This window comes from Sylvia atricapilla, chromosome 27 (genome assembly GCF_009819655.1).
Source record: "Sylvia atricapilla isolate bSylAtr1 chromosome 27, bSylAtr1.pri, whole genome shotgun sequence".
NCBI lineage: Eukaryota > Metazoa > Chordata > Aves > Passeriformes > Sylviidae > Sylvia > Sylvia atricapilla.
In genome coordinates, this window is record NC_089166.1 from 3818300 (window position 1) to 3837882 (window position 19583).

General features: G+C 56.0%; 2 protein-coding genes across 2 annotated transcripts in view; one reads left to right on the top strand and one right to left on the bottom strand.

Moving 5' to 3' along the window:
• Window positions 1-13993, top strand: part of MYO1D (myosin ID) — a 154432-nt gene extending 140439 nt beyond the window's left edge. The window contains exon 22 of the mRNA XM_066336663.1: window positions 11571-13993. Within this exon, the coding sequence (XP_066192760.1) occupies window positions 11571-11727 (157 nt within the window). The 3' untranslated portion in view covers window positions 11728-13993. The remainder of the gene's footprint in view (window positions 1-11570) is intronic.
• A 237-nt stretch (window positions 13994-14230) lies between these two features.
• On the bottom strand, window positions 14231-16615 carry CDK5R1 (cyclin dependent kinase 5 regulatory subunit 1). The gene has a single exon (XM_066336664.1). It carries the CDS (start codon window positions 16536-16538, stop codon window positions 15645-15647), a length of 894 nt encoding a protein of 297 aa, XP_066192761.1. The 5' UTR covers window positions 16539-16615; the 3' UTR covers window positions 14231-15644.
• Between the last annotated feature and the right edge of the window lie 2968 nt (window positions 16616-19583).

Here is a 19583-nt window from a genome sequence, read left to right on the forward strand (position 1 = left end):
GTGTTCGCAGGGAACACGGAGCTGCCTGCAGCGTCCCTGCTGCCGCGTCCTGCCCATCGCACGGGAGGGACAGCAGAAATCCCAGCGCTGGAACAATCCTGTGTCCCAGCAGTTCTCCTTCTGGCCGTGGAGAGGGGCGTTTTTAACAGGAGGGACCTCAGCGAGGCTCCTCAACATCAGGTTAAAAGCCTGTCATTAACTGAGGGATGATTCAGCTCCCCCTCAGCTGAAGTGTCACCGTGCGGATGCTGCGAGAGGAGGAGGAGGAGGAGCCGCCTTCCTTCGCTGGCACCGAGCCACGAGCACCCCCTTCCTCTGCGCTCCCATTCCGCAAGAGTCCCTGGGTTAAGGTTTAGGGCACGGTGGCCCTAAAGCCGTGGGGAAATGCCCGTGGGTGTCACCGTGTTCCCGTGGGGGGTGACCCTGTGTCGGGGTCGCTGTGACACGGGGACGGAGCCGCTCTCTGGAAAAAGCCGCAGCAGCGCTCAGCACTCTGTTTGCCTGTCGTTTCTGTGTCCCCTGAAGCTTTAGCTAATTTCTCTCTCCATTAGGAAAGGAGAAAAATCTGGGTTTTGGGATCACTCTGGAAGCAGGAGCCGTGTCCCGACGGCAGCGAGGTGACCCCGGCGGCCGGAGCTGCCTCCCGGGCGGGATGTGCCCGGAGGCCGGGTTCGTTCCCGCTGCTGCTGCCCGCAGCGGTGCGGAGAGGCCCGGGGAGCCGCTGGCAATTGGACATGATGTCACCGCGTCCTGCATTAAGTAGGTCACGGTGACACCCGAAAGCGCCCACGCCAGCGCTGTGCCACTGCAGCGAGAGGGCCGCCCCCAGGGCGCGTGAAAACCCCTCCGAGAGGGCGCTTCGTGCAGGATCGTGCTTACCGGGGCTTAGCCGGCTGCGGGAGCAGCGATCGGCGGCAGTAAATGACCCCGTCCCGCTGCTCTGCAGCAGCCCCGGTTGGCTGGCGGCGATGAGGCATCAGATGGGATGAGGGATATCCAGGTTGCTATAGCGACCGGGAGCTGCGGCTCTGGGAGCAGCGGCTCTCCATCATCCTTCCAGAGCCCTTCCAGCAGCCCCGAGCAGCCCTCACCCCCCACGCCCAGCACACACGGCGGGCACTGGCGGCTGCTGGATGCTCCGGGCCCTGATGTTCCCAGGATGGCAGAGCCCTGCCGGCACATTCCCAGCTCTGAGCTCAGCAGGGATGTGCGTGGAATATAACAGAGCTGAGCTCTTTGCCCTGCACGGGAGCACGGCCAGGGACAGGTCCCTGCACAGCCACCCTGGGAGCCACCAAGCAGAGCCCTGGGTGGGATGTGACATCCCTGCTCCCCATCCCCTCTGCCTGGCCACAGCCCTGCTGCTGTTGTCCCCGTGGCTCCCAGCCCCTGGAGCCAGGCAAGCCAAGCTGGTGACTTCACCATAGCAAATTGTCCTCTCTCTTATCCCAGCTGCTTCCCAGCAGTTTGACTGGCACAGGTTGATCCCAAGGAATAATGAGAAAAAAAGCAGAGAGCTTCAAAACTGTCCATGCTGTTTGTTTTCCTGTGGTGATTTTGGGCGATGTCTGGGAAGCTCAATGGCAGCTTCCCCCTTGTTGTGGCTCCAGACCTCTGCCAGGCTCTAAAAATACCCATTTAATTCACAGCCGTGCTGTGGGAAAAGCAGAGCTGCTCATCCCTCGGGATGGCTGGAGGTTTTCTCTGTGCTGTCTTTTTCCAGTGTAAAGCACCCGTCAGCTCTTCCAACCACTCCTTGCTACAAAATTGTTGCCCCTTGTAAATTTGAGTGGAAAACAGAGAAATAATCCCACACCTTTGTCCTCTCCATCAGCCCCCTGTACCTCACAGTCTTTCAGATGTTGAACAAACACATCCCAGATGCCTGAAAGGTGCTGGATTCCATTTAAAGTATTTTGAGTGGGGGAGGAATTTCTACCTTCCTTAAACTTCAGCTGGCAGGATTTGATCAGCAGCTGCTGAACAGGGCGGGAGCATCCTTTGAGGGGGAGACCTTGCAAATGTACCCCAATAAACGTGGGGTTGGTGAGTTCATTCCCCCAGCTGGGCCATGGCAAGGACCAGCACTGGGAAGAGAATACAAGGGAAGACTCTTGCTGCTTCTCAGCCTGCCCAGGAATTGAGTCCATGATGTCCCAAACAGGAGGCAGATCTGTGCTCATCTTCCTAAGTGCTCTTATTTTATTTATGTGCTGGTGCATTTCTAATGCCAGGCTCTTGGCATCACCCCCATGTGCTGCTTTCCTCTGCTCCAGCCAAGGACTTGGAATCATATTTTTGGCGTGGTGGTTTTTATAAAATATGTAACACTCCAGCATCCTGCGGCCGCAGTAGAGCCAGGAGCCGGATGAGCTCTGACTCCCCAAAGCTTTGCCAGGCTCAGAATAGCTCTGAAATGTGACTTAATTGGAGGCTGCAGAAGAAGCTGCAGTTTATCCCTGGTGCTGTCAGTGCCGAGAGCAGGGTGGGGTTGGGGAGGTGAAGGGGAGCAGCGTGTGCTGCTGGGCTGTGACGTGTCCCCTCGTCCTCCCTGCTGTCACTGGGAGCCACAGGCCCCACGTGCCCTGGCCCAACTCTCCCCACCCTTTTCCTTCCCTTCAAAAATTCAAATTACGTTGAATTCTGAAGAAATGTAATTGAACAGTTTGCATTGGAGGGGACCTTAAAGGTCATTTAGTCCAACCCCCATTCCTGTGGTGTGACAGGGATCAGGGAAGGAGCACTTTGTGGGTTTTAGAGTTCCCTCCATGGGGACATGGGGCAGGTCATCTGCCAGGATGTTCCCTCCATCATCCATAAACCCTGGCTGCCATGGGGGCGGGGACCTGCCTCCACCTCAGGGGGTTGGGAATTTTTTGTTTCACCTGCTGGAGGAAATGAAGTATTTAGCACACTATTGGGGCTTTCTTTACTGTTTTTTTAAGCTCCTTCATTACTGCAGGTTCCCAGGAAATGCCCTGTTGAGTAAGCCTGTGTTTTTCCTCCACAAAACCCCTGACCAGCTTTAGGGAGTGCTCATGGGGGGATAAATGGCATCTGGCACTGGAAGCTGATGGCACAAGGGGTGGGAAAACCTGAGACTTCTTTCCTTGAACAACAAAGATGAATTCCCAGCTCCCAGAGGGGCAGAACCTGGAGCCTCCTGTGCTGGGGTGGGCAGGGAAGGGGTGAATTTATACATGGAATGGTTTGGGTTGGGAGGGACCTTGAAGAGCATCTCACCTTGGGCAGGGACACCTTCCACCAGACCAGGCTGCCCCCAGCCCTGTCCAGTCTGGCCTAGGATGAGTTAATTAACCAGAGGAGTAACGAGGTCCAGGCATGGTTTTAGCTGAGCTCAGGGCCTCCTGTGCATCCCTCCCAGCCCAAACCCCCAGGGTCAGCTCAGGGCTGGGGATTCAGGCAGTGAGGCTTGGCCCTGGTTCAGGAGGATGGAACTTGGGTGGGGTTGTGATCCCTCTCTTGGATGTCACATGATAGGAACAGTGACATTCCCTTTGTACTCCCACACATCCCAGACTGGAGGAGGGGGAGTAGGGACACACCATGCAGTGGATACAGAGTGATGTCTCGAGCCACCTTTGGGGCTTTCCCACCATAAAATACTGCTTTGGAGTGCAGCCCCATGGCTGGGACCTGCCCCACTGAGCTGCCCCTGGCCTCTCTGGGTGTTTTACAGCAACCTGGCTGTTGGCCCAAGCTCCCAGAGCAGGAGAGCAGCCCTGGGAAGGGGAGGAGCAGCCCCTGCCCCATCACCTGCCCTGCCCAGGAGCACCTAAACCAAAGAGGGTTTGCTGGAAGAGACAGAAATATTTCCCAACTCGCCGGCATTCCCAGCACTCCCTGGCTCCTGAGGAGGGATGCACAAACACCCCAGGTCCTAACTCAGTGAGGAAGGAAGTGCAGCTCACCACTGCTCCAGGACCTCCCAGCCTTGGGATCAATGGGAATAAATGCATTTTAAGAATGAGAGAGCCAAATACCTAATGGACTGGGTTTGCATCTCAGCCAGAGGGGAAGGAATTCACCTGGAGGTGCTGCAGACATGTCATGGAAACAGCCCAGCAGTGTTGTGGCAGCTGCTGTCGTCTCAGAAAAGTGGCTTTTATGGCTCAGACACAACTCGAAGGAACCATCTCAGTGCAGCTGGCTTGGCTCTGCCATGGGACCTGTGTGACACTCTGCACTGGGAAGGGACACATATTAACAACTCCTGTTGCTCATTAAAAGGGCAAAACCAGCATTGTTGTCACAGCTCAGCAGCGTGATGATGAAATATGTGTCACTGAGCATTTCCCAAACCCAGGCTGTGGTTTGCTCTGGTAACTCAGTGTCAGCGTGAGCTGCACAGACAACACGTGGGCAAGGCTGAGCCAGAAAGGCTTGAAAGCCATTTCTTAAGTGGAGGGGTTGAGTTCTCAGGTCACAGTTTAGCCTGGTGCTTCTCCTGCACATTAACAAATTGCTTCAGAAGAGGTGATTTGCCCGAGCAGAACAACGAGGCACAAAAGAAATATACTGTAAATATTTGCTGGGTTTGAAGATGGGAAAAAAAATTCAGTGTCTCAACTGTCACTTGACTGCAGATAATTGTGAAAACTCACACGGTGAGGAAGGACCTGGCAGCTGTGTTCAGCTCAGTGACCTTTCCCAGCATCAAAATGCCTGGAGCACTTGGTCTGACCTTTGACTATGGAAATTCTCCTTTTGATCCTGACTTGAGATCTCCTTGGTTTGTGTCTGACTTTCTTTGTAGTCTCTTTTCCATCACTTTGATCCATCTTAATGTCTGATGTCTGCCAAGGCCACCTGGCTCTGAGGAGCTCGACAAGCCCAGAGCTCCAAGAAGCCAGTGACGCTGAGAGAACAACATCCTGTGAGCCCTGGGAGGCTTTCACAAGGCAGGGTTTACAAAGCTCTTGTGGTTTCAAATGTGTTCATCTCCCTCATGGCACGTGTGAGTCACAGACTGCCCGTGTGTATGTGTCTGTGTGCATCCTCTGCCTCCTCCAGAGGGGAGAGATCTGCACCCAAAAAGGGCTCCTGGTCCATCTCCTCCCCTCCTCAGGAAGCCGTGGGATGAAGGGAGCTGCCTGCTCTGCCTTTGGGACTCCCCTGAAAAGGGGTGGCTGGGTGGAGGGGGGTTCTCAGTACAGCCCAGTATTAATGTTAAAGAGGATGTAAAATCATTTCTGGACCACACAGGTCAGTAAATCACTGCTTTAAACCTCTTACAAGAGCCAGGGTGTTCTAACAAGAGCTGCATGGGGAAGGTGTTTTCTCCCTCTGAGAAGGATGGAGAGTGTCAAAGAGTCACAGGGGTGATGCTGTCAAAATCATCTGAGTCTTAGATAGGGAAATTTATGCTCAGAGTGTGTAAATCTTTTCTGGCAGTGGGACCTGGTCTTTTGGAGCTGTCACACTTGAGATGTGACTGCCCTGGAAGAGGCAGAGGCAAAGCTGAGGTGCTGGAGCTGCAGCTCTGGAATGAAATATCCACACAGGATTATTGGCATGTGATGGCCTTTGTGTCCTGGCTCCCTGGGGACAGTGGCTTTGGGGATTCTGGTGGTCACATGAAGAGTGTCAACCCCTCCCATGGAGAGTGTCAGCCCTTCCTGGGATCAGGGTGGGTGGCACAGAGGGGACACAAAAGGCACACAAGGTTTCAGTGAAGGTTTTGCTCCTGTACCCCTTGGGAATCCAGCTATTCCCATTTTTCTCCATTGAAGCTGCTATGGGAATAATTCTCTCAGTGAGGTCTGTAAGTTTTCCTTTGAGCCCATTACCCTCAGTATCATTGTCCTGCAAGCTGCAGAAACCCACAGGTGGTCGGGTGAGATACACTCTGATCCCTGCCCTGCCAGACACCCAGCCTGGGCCCTAAACCCTCTGGAGACAACACTTATCTGTCCCCAAGTGACACTTGTTGTAACTCAGATATGTCCTTGTTTATTACTCATCTTCCTCCAGTGTCTTTTTAGACCCTGCTCAAGAAATTCCTCCCTGTGAGCGTGAGGAGGCCCTGGCACAGGTTACTCCATGGCTGCTCCATCCCTGGAAGTGTCCAAGGCCAGGTTGGAAGGGGCTTGGAGCCACCTGGAGCAGTGGCAGGTGTCCCTGCCCATGGCAGGGGTGGCACTGGATGGGGTTGTAACTTGATGGTCTTTAAGGTTCCTTCCAATCCAAAGCATTCCATAATTTTATGACTCCATGATTGTCACCTCTCTAACACCACAGCCTGGAGTCCCCCCCAGCAGTGACACCACACATAGCCTGGAAAGCTGATTTAACCCTCCTTGAAATTTTCAGTATCCCTGTTTGTCTCCTTGGCTCTTGTTAGGAAGCAGAGCCTTGAAAACTGCCTTTTTTTAGACCTCTTGAGTTTCTCTCTCCTCACTTCCTGTGTATTTTCTTCATGCAGAATATAGCTGCTGCTTTTTTGGGCTCTTTTCTGCAGCCTCCCTTCATCTGGGAGCCTTTTGAATGGTTTTTTTCATGGCTGAACCCTCTCAAAGGCTGCAGCCGGGATCCAGATGAGGCTGCAGCACTGACTTAGATAAGGTGTTACCATTGTGGGGTATTCTCCATCCTGCCCCTCACCATCCTCACATCTTGTGTGCAGCTGCAGGCTTTTCCTGGAGCCAGAGAATCACAGAATATCCTGAGCTGGAAGCCAACCAGGAGCCCACAGTGCTCCTGCCTTTCCAGAAAGAGGCCTTGGTCTAAACTCTGGAAAGGTTTAGACCAAACTCGATGGTTTAAAGCAATCCCCTCTGGAATCCATCCCAGTGGGTTCATTGCTGCTGAGCCCTCATTTCACACTTGGTTGCACACTTGGTTGGAATCGCTCTGGTTTGTTGTCATGAAAATCAGGCAATTACTGTGCTGGCTTTGCCATCTCTACCCGAATTCTGCTTCTGAAAAGAGCTTATTCCCCACTCTATGATGGCACTGGCTGCATCCATAGGACAGCACCTCATTTAAAGATCCTGGGAAAGCTGCACAAAGCCCTGCTCCATCAGAGCCCTGTCAGAGGTGGGGCTGCAGCTCTGGAGCTCCCCATCCCTGCCTGGTGCTGCTGTCCCTGGGATGTTCCCAGCTCCCCATCTCTCTGTGCTCCCAGATGGAGCTCACAGCCACCAGTGGGGAATATCTCATCAGTGAGTCTTTGCTGTGTTTTCGTGCCTGGAACAGCTCATTCCAGGGTATCTGGGCTTGTTCTTAAGCATGGAATCATGGAATGGTTTGGGCTGGAAGGGACCTTAAAGCCTGTCCAGTTCCACCCCTGCCATGGGCAGGGACACCTCCCATTATCCCAGGGTTCTCCGAGCCCCATCCAACCTGGCATCTCCTGTGTTTATATTTATTTAACAATACATTTATTCAGCTTCTCAGCCTTACATCGTTTGTCCTCACCAGAACTCCCTCTGATCTTTCTGCACTCCTTCCCTTGCCCATTTCCTTCCCACCACGTGTTGGTGCCGTGGATGTTTCTGTGCTGTGTGCAGCTCTGACAGATGTCTGTGGCCATTTCTGTGCCACTTGCTTTGTGTTTCCCCCGAGGTCCTGGATTAAATGCTCAGTCAAAACTCTCGTATTTCATGGGCCAGTGATCTGCTTCCACTTGGAGTCCTCCTTTCTCTGCTGGTTTCCCTTTTGCCAGTGTTCCCCCAGTGCCTGCTCAACTCCTGCAGTGCTCAGGGGCTGCTCTGGCTGTGGGATGCCCCCCACACACAGACTTTGCTCATTGGGGTCTCCCACCAGAGCCTTTGACTGCTCCAGTGAGCCAGGAGAGCTGGGGAAGGCCCTTTGGGTGCTGGGATATCTGGGGTAGATGGAGGAGCAGAAATGGCCCAGTCCTGCAGGGTTCACTGAGCCAGGAAGAGGCAAAAAAGCAGCCCCAGCCTGGGATCAGCAGCTGTGGCTGGTACTGTTTGGCTGTCAGGAGAGGCTATTTCCACCCAAAAATATTCCCTGTATTGTATGAAGACCCGAGTTTGCAGGAAGCACCAACACCTTGGTGTTTATTACAAACAGCGATTTCTCTGTGGTTCATTACATACAGACATTCCCATGTGGTTCCCTGGCAGGATGGGAGCAGTGCTGGGGTAGGTCCCAACTTCCCCTCAGAATCTCTTTTCCCTGTTGCCCAGCAGCTTCACTCTGGGTTGCTGGGGCTGGGCCCCCTTCCCTGGCAGTGCTCAGCCAGCCCTCACACCCCCGTCACTTCTGAGGGGATCACTGTGGGTAAGAATTGGGATTATTTCCCAGGAGGAGCCTGGCAGCAGCGTCCATCACTTTGTCCTGATGGAGTTGACTTCCACCAGGGTTTGGTTACACCAGGGCTTGGGGAAGAGCCAGAGCTGCCATCAGCCAGGGCTGGCCTCAGCCACAGCAGTGCCTGGTGCCCACAGGGAATCCCAGAGTAGTTCGGGTGGGAAGGGACCTCAAAGCCCACCCAGTCCCACTCTTTGCCATGGCAGGGACATTTCCCACTACCCCAGGTTGCTCCAAGCCCCGTCCAGCGTGGCCTTGGACACTTCCAGAGATCCAGGGGCAGCCACAGCTGCTCTGGGCACCCTGTGCCAGGGCCTGCCCATCCAGCCCTGCCCTTTGGCAGTGGGAAGCCATTCCCTGTGTCCTGTCTCTCCATCCCCAAAAGGTGCTGGGATAGGTTTATGCTGTGAAAATTCCTTCTCAGCTCAAGTTTGATTTGAAGTAGGATTTGTCTCTGCCTTAGCTGCCATCAGGGTCCTGCTGAGCATCACTGATACCAAAGGGTATTTCTGTTGTGTGTTGGCCTTGTCTATGAGACACTTTGTTGTCTTCCAGGATTGTTCTGGTCCATCTCCATCCCAGCCCCTTCCTTTGGGATGTAAATTCAGCAGGAGCTTTGGAAAGCAGCTCCGCAGCCAAGCCGTTTGCAGCAGTGAGACTGGGAAGGTCTCAGTCCAGTTTCCAGCTGCTGCAGCAGCTGTTCTCTCCCTTGGGGCCCCTCAGCAAACCTGAGGACCCCAGGGCAGCCAGCAGCTGCCACCCCTCTGCCACTGCTGCTCCAGGAGCGAGGCTGCTCTGCCTGGTGGGCTGGAAACCAAACGGGAGTTTTCTCCCCACTCTCCCTCGCTGGCCTCAGACCAAGTGAGGAGCAGCAGCCAAGAATCCCAAGGTCCCAGCAGGTCCAGCTGCTCCTGGGGCTGGTGGCAGGGGTGGTGTCGTGGGGTGCCCAGCAGGAACACCAGGGAGGAGTTGGTCATCCCTGTGCACTCACAGATCCCTGTGGATTGCTCCATCCAGGGGCTGCCCTGAGCCCCCAGCAAAAGGTTTTGAGGCTGAACTCTCACGTGAAGAAAAGCAACATGTGATGAGTGAAGGAGCTTTGGCAAGGTGGGATCTGTGAAGTGAGAGAGGGAGAGGGGAGCCTTAATTTAATGGAATTGTCACATGTGGCAAAGATCAGAGCATCTCCGCACCCCTCCATCCCAGGGCGGCATTAGCCTCACTCCTGGGTTCAGCTGATTCTCCTCATCCCAGCAGGATCTGACACCAAGACTGATCCAGCCTCCTGCAGGTCTCACAGCCACAGGGCAGCCTTTGGATTCCCAGGCCCAGGTCTTGCGTGGGGTCAAAATTCAGGTTATTGACATTCCTCTCCCCAGATCCTCTGGTCACCTGCGACTTGCGGCAGGGGAGAGGAAAGTCCTTCACCCTGTTAGGGACACTTGATGCTGAAGTTCATCCCAAGGGGCAGGGATCTCCAAGAGGCTCCTCTGTATGTGCAGCTCACTTCACTAAGACACGGTAAAAATAGCAACCTAAGCTGGGATTGCAGCCTCAGCTCACCCAGGCAGGAGTAAATAACGTTAAATACCTGGGACAACTCTGCCAGCCCCCTCCAACCAGCCAAGCATTGTTATGGAAGTGGTGAAAATCCGAATTATTTGGGAACCACATAAAAACGCAGCTTAAAGGATGTGACAGGACCTGAACAGTCTGTTCATGGAAATGGAGTAAAAACTGCACAAAGGACTTGGGCTTTGGAAAGGCCCAACTGCACAAAGGACGTGGCAGTGGAAATGCTGGAATGGCTCAGACAAGGCAGGACTCGGGGTCTGGGAGCCGAACACAGAGAATGGGATCTCAGCACATCCCTCCTGGGTATTTGGAGCATCCAGAGAGGCAGCAGAGTCAGTGTCAACAATTCTAATCCACTCAGTGTTGTACTAAAAATGCTGGAAATACAAGAATTTGAAGTGTGGGTGAGGTCACAGGAGAGAATTCCCAAAGGCCAAGTCCCTGGATAGTTCTTCCCATTGGTGGTGGCTCATGGGGACAGATCTGCTGCGGGTTTTTCCTGCAGATCCCCTCTCCTGGAGGATCTCCAGGGGTTCTTGGCTGGTCCCAAGGGACTGTGGGTGGATCTGGAGCATTGAGTTGGCCTCAGCTCCATCCCAGCCCCCAGAGCAGCCAGGCCATCAGTGCAGCTGTGGCAGTGCTGGGTTCTTCACGTTTTTCATGGAAGGGACTCTTCAGCCCTGATAGAGATGCCCAGGGCAGTGGCAGAGGGATTTTAAAGCCACATGGATGTGGCACTTGGGGACGTGGGTCAGTGGTGGCCTTGGCTGTGCTGAGGGAACAGTTGGACTTGATGGTCTCAGAGGGTTTTTCCAACCTGAAGGATTCCATGGTTTATGATTTCTCTGCATATGGCACAAGGATCATTATTTGGGATTTAGGGCAGGAGCCTTTCTGGCCTTTAGCAAAGGGGGATATTGTCACCAGGCGTCCTGGCCTTGCTGTCCCCATGGCCCACTGGCAGCAACTCCAGCAGTCAGAGACAAACCAACGTGGGGGACAGAAAGTCCTGCTTCACTCATGGGAATGGTTTTTACTGCCAACAGTGGGTTTGGGGGTTCAAAAGCTGCAGGGACACAGTTTTGTCCCAGCCAGCTCAGTCCATCTGAGAGGGAATTGGGAACAGCCACCACCCCACGTGTGGTTGGTTCCTTTCACTGCTGTATTTCAGTCTCTGAGCTCAGCCCAGGGATGTCCCTGTCACTGCTGCAGGCACAGGGCTGGGAGGGGTCACTGTGGGGTCATTTAGTGGGCAGTGGCTGAGCTGGCAGCAGCCCCTGGACCCTTTGACCCGGCCTGTGCTCTGCTCATGGAGCTGAGTCCTCCCACCAGATCCCAACCCCAGAGTGAGAAGCTTCACTAGCAGGAGCCCAGAGCTGGGCTCAGAGCTCAGGCCTGGCTTAGCACAGAGTTTTGGGATGGCTGCAGGATGTGTCTGACCCAAAAACGCCTCTCCCAGTTGTGCCCATCCCACCCTATCCCACCCCATCCCATCCCACCCCATCCCACCCCATCCCACCCCATCCCACCCCATCCCATCCCATCCCACCCCATCCCACCCCATCCCACCCCATCCCACCCCATCCCACCCCATCCCACCCCATCCCACCCCACCCCATCCCATCCCACCCCATCCCACCCCACCCCATCCCACCCCATCCCATCCCTCCTGACTCGTGTCCCTTTCCCGGCAGGGAGAAGCGCGCTCTGCACGTCACTGTCACCAACCCAGTGCAGTGCAGCCTGCACGGCAGGAAATGCACCGTGTCCGTGGAGACCAAAATCAATCAATCCCAGCCGGATTTCACCAAGCACCGCTCCGGCTTCGTCCTCTGCGTGCCGGGCAATTAACAGCCCCTCGCCTCGGGCCGGGCCCGCCCTCCCCGTGCCTGCCACTCGCCGGGATTCATCGGGAGATGCTCAGTAGCAACTTGCCTAAAGCGGCCTCTGAAGCTCAAGGTTTGGGAAACCCAAATTCTGGGGGTTTAGAAAAGCCAAATTCACACGGAATGAAGGCTTTAAATAGCCGGTGACCTGTTCTCCATCTTACAAACCAGGCTGGAATATCTGGAAAGTGCTTCCTTTGGAATTAGTCTGAGAAAAAGAGTTTTTAGGTACTTCCACCCTTTCTTCCCTTTCCCACATTGATTCCTCAGCCCTCTCCAATTTTCCCTTCCATGTTCCTTTCCACGTGTCAGTTTTTGCAATACGATGCAGCCTCCTCCGGAGGAACCAAAGATACCCGGCTCAGGGAGTCAGGCTCTGCAGGGCCCCATGCCCCTGGAACCAGGGCCAGGCTGGGCAGGGAGGGCTGGCGACCCCCACCAGAGACACTCCACACTCCTCCAGCCCCTCCAGGCACACGGAGCTGGGAAGGTCCATGGACACACCTCCAGACCTGCTGTTTTCCCTGGGGAATTCATAAACCCATCCAGGCACCTTGGCTGGAGAGGGGACTTCCCAGTGCAGGGCCTGGTTTTGTTAATCCTGCATTGCTTTTTGCCTTAATTACCCCCTCCAAGAGCCTAAACCTGGTGGGTTCCCGTTGGGACCGTGTGGCCTTGCTGAATTTTTAGATGCTCCACGTGGCTTCGTGTCTGTGCCAGTGCCGGGGTCAGGGAGGGCTAATTGGACCCACGGCAGGGGTGAGCCCAGGAACAGGGGGAGCTTTGGGGGACCAAGCTTTGCACTATCCAACATTAACCTGACATAGCCCCAGCTGCCAGCTCCCAGGCTCCTTCCTCCAAAGAGTTTTCCTGGCTCTTCCCAGCAGTGGGCTGTGGGTGTCGGTCTCGTCCTGCCCGGCCCAGATAACCCCGAGCTCTGTCCTGATGGAGGGACGTGGATCTCCGCAGCGGTTTGTTCCCACTGTGCTGGGCACTGCTGTGGTTCCTGAGCAGCCCAGGCTGTTGGCATTGTCCCTTGGGATTGTCCTGGCACTGCTGGTCAGGTCAGGAGTCCCAGCCCTGGAGATGGGGGAGCTCTGTGGCAACCCCACCTCGGGGTCCCAGCCCAGCTGGCAAATAGGGAGCGCTTGTTTGATGGAGCATTTTGGGAACTAGAAAGCCTGGAAGAGGCTCCTCACTAACAAAAGGTTTCCTGAAGCCGTGCCATGGACAAGGGGCATGGGGACAGGTCGCTGCAGCCTTGGTGCCCCACTGCCACCCCCGAGGCCAGGGTGGGACACGGGCGTAGAGCAGCTCTGGCTCTGCATGAACTGGGACAAGCCCATGATGGGGAGGTCCCAGGCTGGAGCTCTCTGATTCCCGTTGTCCCTGGCCTTGGAGCAGCCCCAGCAGCACCCCAGCACCCCACGGCAGCCCCCGGTGCCCCCTGTCAGTGTGCAGTTCTGGGTGTCCGCAGGGTCCTGGGCCAGGGGCTCTGCCACAGCCCTTGGGCAGGGGACACCTCGAGGCGCCTCCAGCGCTGGGCCGGGAGGTGACACCGGCAGCCCCTGACCCCGCCACACTCACAACACCCCAGGATCGCCCCGGGGCCACCCCGGACCCTCCAGCGCCTCCTTTTACCCCACATCGGCTCCTCGGGAGGAGCGACACCAACGCCAAAGCCACGGGCCACCCCGCCCCTGCCGGGGACACTCCCGGCGTCGCTGTGCCTTTGGATTTGCACTTCTCACCTTCCGTGTCCTGGTGCAAACGGCCCCCGCAGCACTAACCCCGGGCAGGTGCTGCGGGTGGGATCAGCACTTTTGTACCCTTGTCCTTCCTAAAGGATGCTCGGATGGAATTGGGATGGACAGCAACAAATTGAAGGCTTGGGAAATTTCTCCTACCATGAGATGGCAATATTGTATGTGATGAAATGTGTCTTATAAAATATATTATCTGTTCCTGCTCTGGTTTTATATATATATATATATATAAATATATAAAATATATATATTCCTGATTTTCCCATAAATTAACTATTTCTAAATCGAAACTTTGATTCTCAGCCGAGGGCGATAATGCAATGAACCTTTTTTTTTTTTTTTTTTTTTAATAAATCGCTGATCTTTTATGTGTAAAAGAGCAGAAAAAAAGCCTTATTATAATGGACCTGGGTTTTGTTTACATAATTCACTGTAATAAACAATAAAAGAAAGCAATTAGTTGCATGCAGCATGGCACTGCCCGTTCCTGCCGGCGCGGGGGCTCGGGGGTGACGATGCCCGGGGGGATCAGTGTCCCAATATTCCGGTTTATCCCGACATCCCACCTCCCCCCTCGGGCTGACCCCAGCGCCGGTAACGCGATTAAAGCGGCGGCTGCCTTAAAGCCTCTGTCGTCAACACAAATCCCATTCCCGGCGTCCGAGGGCTGGGAGCGCAGGAAAAGAGTCGGCCACGAGCCGCTGCCATGTAATGGATGGTCAGTGCATTTTTATTTAATCAGCACAGTACAAAAATAAATAAAAATAAGGGGAGGGGATTAAATTACAGGCACACTGAGCCCCATGACACAGTCGGTCGGGTTATAAACCACACATACTTACAAACACACTATACACATACATACAAAATGAGACAAATATAAATTAATAAGTAACAATACCCACCAATTTGGTCAACAAAGATCTACAGAAGAGATTGCACTAAAAAAACGTACGTACACATGTATCATTAGCAGGGTCCAATGTACAGCCATGAAGAGCTTCAAGTGAAAAATCAAAAAATAAAAATAAATGGCACGTTATTTCTCCCTCTCGTTCGCCAGTTTAACGCCCGATGGACCAGAACTAAACTAGAACTGAGCACACGGAGAAAAGAAAACGATAAAACCCAAAAAGAAGGTCTCAGTCCCCAGGCCTGATACGGGAATACCGGCTCGAGACTGCGGTGTCGGGGTGGTGGCGGGTCTTTGTGCATGGGTGTAATTTTACAGCCATCTCTCGTTAAGGTTTTTCTTTTGATTATTATTTTTTTATGCATTTTTTCCTTTTTTTTTTTTCCCGAAGACACAAAATGCTCCTGTTTGCATGCGCAATACCACTGGAAAAGCAACAATGACAGAAGAAAGAAGGGTTTTTTTCTCTTTCCCCCCCGCAGGTTTGCAGTTCGTTGGGTTTGTTCTAGAAGAATTCATATAGCAGCATGTGGCGGCTCCCCTTGCTTGCACACTCAAGTAGATCCTTTACACAATACTCATGATCAGTGCACGATGGGAACAAGACATTTCACATTGATCTCATGAACAGTAGCGGTGATTCCCGTCACCCGGACCCGCTCGGGAATTCGAGTCTCTTCAAAGAAAATAAATAAAGGGGGGGAAGGATGAGGGAGGAAGGGGAGGTGGGGGGGCCCCGGGCCGTGCCCGCGTCTCTGTCCCGGTACTGCCAATGAGTCCCGACCGGGCCGGTTCAGCCGCCTCCGCTGGAGCCTTCACAGGAATTTTTTTCCTTTTTCCCCCGCCCCCCCCCACTTGGGCTCTGTCTCGGTGATGCGGTGAGCGGCCCCGCGGAGCCCCGCTCCGCTCCCGGCGGATACCGGCTGGGGAGGTTCTCGTCCCCCCATCCATGAACTGCTGGGATCAATCCGGTGGCGGAGCCGCAGCATCCCCGGGCCCGCAGCGTGGGGAGGGCGCGGCGGCTGGAAGGCGGCGGCACGGCAGGGAACCGGGGCTCTGCGCTCCGGTCCGGCCGAACCCCCCATGTCCCCCCGGGGGGGCAGCGGCGGCTCCTGCCCTTCCCCGCCGGGCGAATCTCCCCGGGAGGCGGCTCCGGGCCGGGCGGGCGCGGCGTGTCCGGGGGGCGCGGGGGGCGGCGGGCGCTCACCGGTCGAGGCCGATGAGCAATCGGCCCTTCTCCTCGGAGCCGCTCTCCTTCTTGAGGTCGGCGAAGACCTGGGTGAAGTAGTGCGGGTCGGCGTTGACCTGCAGCATCTTGGGGCTCATGAGGTCGATGATGGAGAGGCAGCGGTCCCAGAAGGCCTCCTTACAGCTCTCCACCAGGAAGGGCTTCAGCGGGTAGGAGATCTCGTTGCCCATGTAGGAGTAGGAGAGGTACAGGCAGGTGAGCAGCACTGCCTGCAGTTCGTGGTCGCTGGCCACCTCGGCCGAGATGACGTCCCGGCACAGCATGTAGAGGAAGACCACGTTGGCCGGCGTGATGAAGCCCTGGTCCTGCCAGCCCTGCAGCAGCAGCGAGCGGTCCACGGAGCGCAGCCAGAGCACGGGGTCGGTGGGCGAGAGGTGCTTCAGGCGGTAGCAGCGGCGGCACAGGAACTCGCCGAGGCAGCGCAGCAGCTCGCTGGTGGACGCCTGCACCACGACCCGGCGAGGGGTGGCGGCGGCGGCGGCGGGCGCGGCCGGGGGCGCCTTCTGCGCCGAGGCGAGGGCGGCGGCGGCGGCGGCGGGGGGCGGCGGGGGGGCGAAGGTGGCGAGGTTGGCGCAGGAGAGCGATTTCTTCAGGTTCTCGTTGTTGAGGTGGGTCACGTTGCTCTGGTAACCGCCGTTGGGCTGCACCTTCTTGGAGCTCTTCTTCTTGGCGGAGACGGCGGCGATGCGCTTCCAGGGCAGCACCGAGATCAGCGAATGCCGCTTCAGGCCCTTCTCCTTCGCGTTCTTGCTGTTCTGCACCGCCGTGTAGTGCCCCACCGTGGCCGCCCCCTCCTCGAACAGCGGGGCCTTCCGGTAGCTCGGCGACAGCGACAGCACCGTGCCCATGGCGCCGGCCGCCCGGCGGGCCCCCCGCCGCCCGCCCCGGCCCCGGCCCCGGCCCCGGCCCGGCCCGGCCCGGCCGGCCCCGCTCTCGCTGCTCCGCCGCCGCCGCCGCCGCTCAGCGCCGCGCCCGGACCCGCCCCGCGCCGCGCGCGCTCCCGCCGGCGCAGTCCGCGCGCCCGCCGCCCCCGCCGCCCCGCCCCGCGCCGACACGTGCGGCCGCCGCGGCAGCAGAGGCCACGCCCCCTCCGCCGCCGCTGATGGAGACGGCCGCGCCCACAGCGGCACAGGCCCCGCCCCTCGCGCGGCCGCAGGGGTAAAGCCCCGCCCCCACTCGCCTCCTCCTGGGCTCGAATGTCTTTGGTCCCGCCCCCATGACCGCGGGCCACGCCCACTCAACCCAGGCCCCGCCTCCCGCGGTTTATGAATGACGTGCGCCCCGCCCCTGGCCCCGCCCCCAGCGCGCTGCCCGCGGCGGGGTCCCGGCGGTGCCGCTGAGCCTCTGGCAGGGCCGGGCACCACACTGAGGGGAAAAGAATAAAAAGCAGTAAAAACATATATATATATATTTAAGTCACCAAATTAAGATTTAAAAGTCTTCTCCACCGGCATCTCGGAGCGGCACCCTGGGTTCGCACCCATCCCTCAGTCAGAACCCCGCACCGGCCCACGGCCGCCCTTCACCGCCGCTCCCCGCGCCCGGCGGTGCCTCTCCAGCTCCGGGCCGGGGGCTACCGCTCGTCCCGAAGGTACCGGGGCAATGAAACGCCCGGTACGGCGTTCTGAGGCCGGCTCGGTTTTGGGGGCCGCGCCTGCAGCTCCCGTAGCCCCGGGTCCCACGGTTCCGCCGGAGCCGCAGCCCAGAGCCCCCGGCCGGGACCGGGATCCCATCCCACTGGCACCGGAGCGCCGCGGGCTCTGGCGGGAGGCACCGGCCCCGCGAGGCTCCTCGAGACCTGCAGCGACACTCAGAGGCCGTTCGGCCGCCGCCGGGGCTGTCGGGACCGGCTCCGGCCGCGGGGAGCGGAGCCGCCCGCGGGGACCCTGCGGCCGGCAGCAGCGGGGGAAGGTCGGCCCCATCCCGGCCCTGCGCTAATGACCCAAGTAAATTTATATTCATTTATACCTATTTATGCCCTGCCCCGGTCCCGCCGCTGCCAATTCCACTCCCACAGCAGGGAAAGCTCAAAAAAACCCCCCAAAATCTCCCGTGAGGATTCACCTGTCCCAAAAACCTGCCTGTCCTTCAGAGCACATTCGATCCCCTGTGGGAGCCGGTTTTTCGGGGGTGGTCAGGACTGTCTGCAGGGCTCCTTCCTCTCGGAAGAAGGCTTTGCTGCACCATGGGGACAGTGACAGCCCAGCCTGGGCACTACTGTCGCCAAGAATTCCCTTTGTCCATTAAAACATCTCCCAGATCCAAGCAGCCATAGTCAGCTTTTAAGTTCAGCCTTATGAAGTTTAAGTCGAAAGGGTTAAAAACAGGTTCTAAAATTTGAGGGTCTGGATCCTAATTTTAATGTGCTTGGAGGTGCCTCAGAAAAGCTTGTTGTTCCAAAGGCACTTCCGAGGACTGCCGTGTCACTAAACCTCCCTGATCTGACACAAGGCACCAAAGCTGGTGTCACCACAGCCCTGCTGCATCACCCCGACTCCCGGTCAGGGCCCCTCAGCCCCGAGCATGGCCCTGGCAGCGCCTCCACTGTCACCTGTGGGGTCAGGATCCATGATGTCCCCACTGGGGGATGACAGGTGGACACAATCCCCAGCAAGGACACACACAGCGCAGAAGCTGAAGGAGGGCAGGGTTAGACGGGATATCGGGCAGGAATTGTTCCCTGTGAGGGTGGGCAGGGCTGGCACAGGGTGCCCAGAGCAGCTGTGGCTGTCCCTGGATCCCTGGGAGTGTCCAAGGCCACGCTGGCCAGGGCTTGGAGCAACCTGGGAGAGTGGGAAGTGTCCCTGCCATGGCAGGGGTGGCACTGGGTGGGGTTTTGGGTCCCTTCCAACCCAAGCTCTCCTGGGATTTTGTGGCTCCACGTCCATCTCCACCCCAACACCTGCCTCTGCCGGTACCTGCTCCATCATCTCTGCTTCCATGCATGAATTTCTCTTCCTTCACCCACAATTAGCACCTAATTCAGCAAATCCCATACAAATGACACATCCCTGGAGAAAATGCCACTTCAGGGGCATCACAGTGAATTGTACAGACATGTTTGGGGAAGTGTCTCAGGAATTAGTTTAAAACAAAAACTATTAAAACTAGAAATGCACTTCCCTGCTGCCTGTGATGTAAGAACAGAGTGAAACCTTTCACATTTTCCTGCCTCTGAGGGCAGGTTTCTTTCCTGCATCACCTGGTGTCCCAGGAGTTTCAGACATGAAAATTTAAGTTATTGTATCAATGACATCATAAATCTCCTCCCCAGCCTCTTGAGGAATCTGGGCCTGGCCTTGTGCAGAGAGAATCCAGCGCCAGCAGAAGGACATGATCAGGAAAGGCTGGAGGGATGAGGTGCCACATTAAATCCATTTTTCACCATAATAATAGTGCTAATAATTCTTCTTATTATTATACATTCAGTAGCACTAGAACTAGTTGTGCCAGGAACACATCATAATCCATGTATCTTTGGGGATGCTGTCCCAAACATTCCCATCTGGTGTCTCCAAAATATCGTCCCCAACGATGCTTCGGTGAGGGGATGATCCCACCCTTCCTTAAGCAAAGGGAGAGCTGCACCCAGCCCAGGATCTGCCCTCATGGCTGAAGACAGGAGACAGAGGTTTTTGAAAAAAAAACTTCTTTATTGGAACTCATCTGAACATCAGATATACCTGGTGTTGGTTAGCAAGAACCGTTTGTACATTTGATATTGATGGTGCCAAAAACCCAAACAGCGACTGACTGGAGGAGATGGAAATTAAAAATAATAAAATAAAATAAAAGATTGGAGAGGTCAAAATGTGAACAGAAAGGGGAAAAATCAGCCAGTCTAAAAGTCAGCGTGAAGGCAAAATATTTCCTGATAAAACAGAATCCTTTTA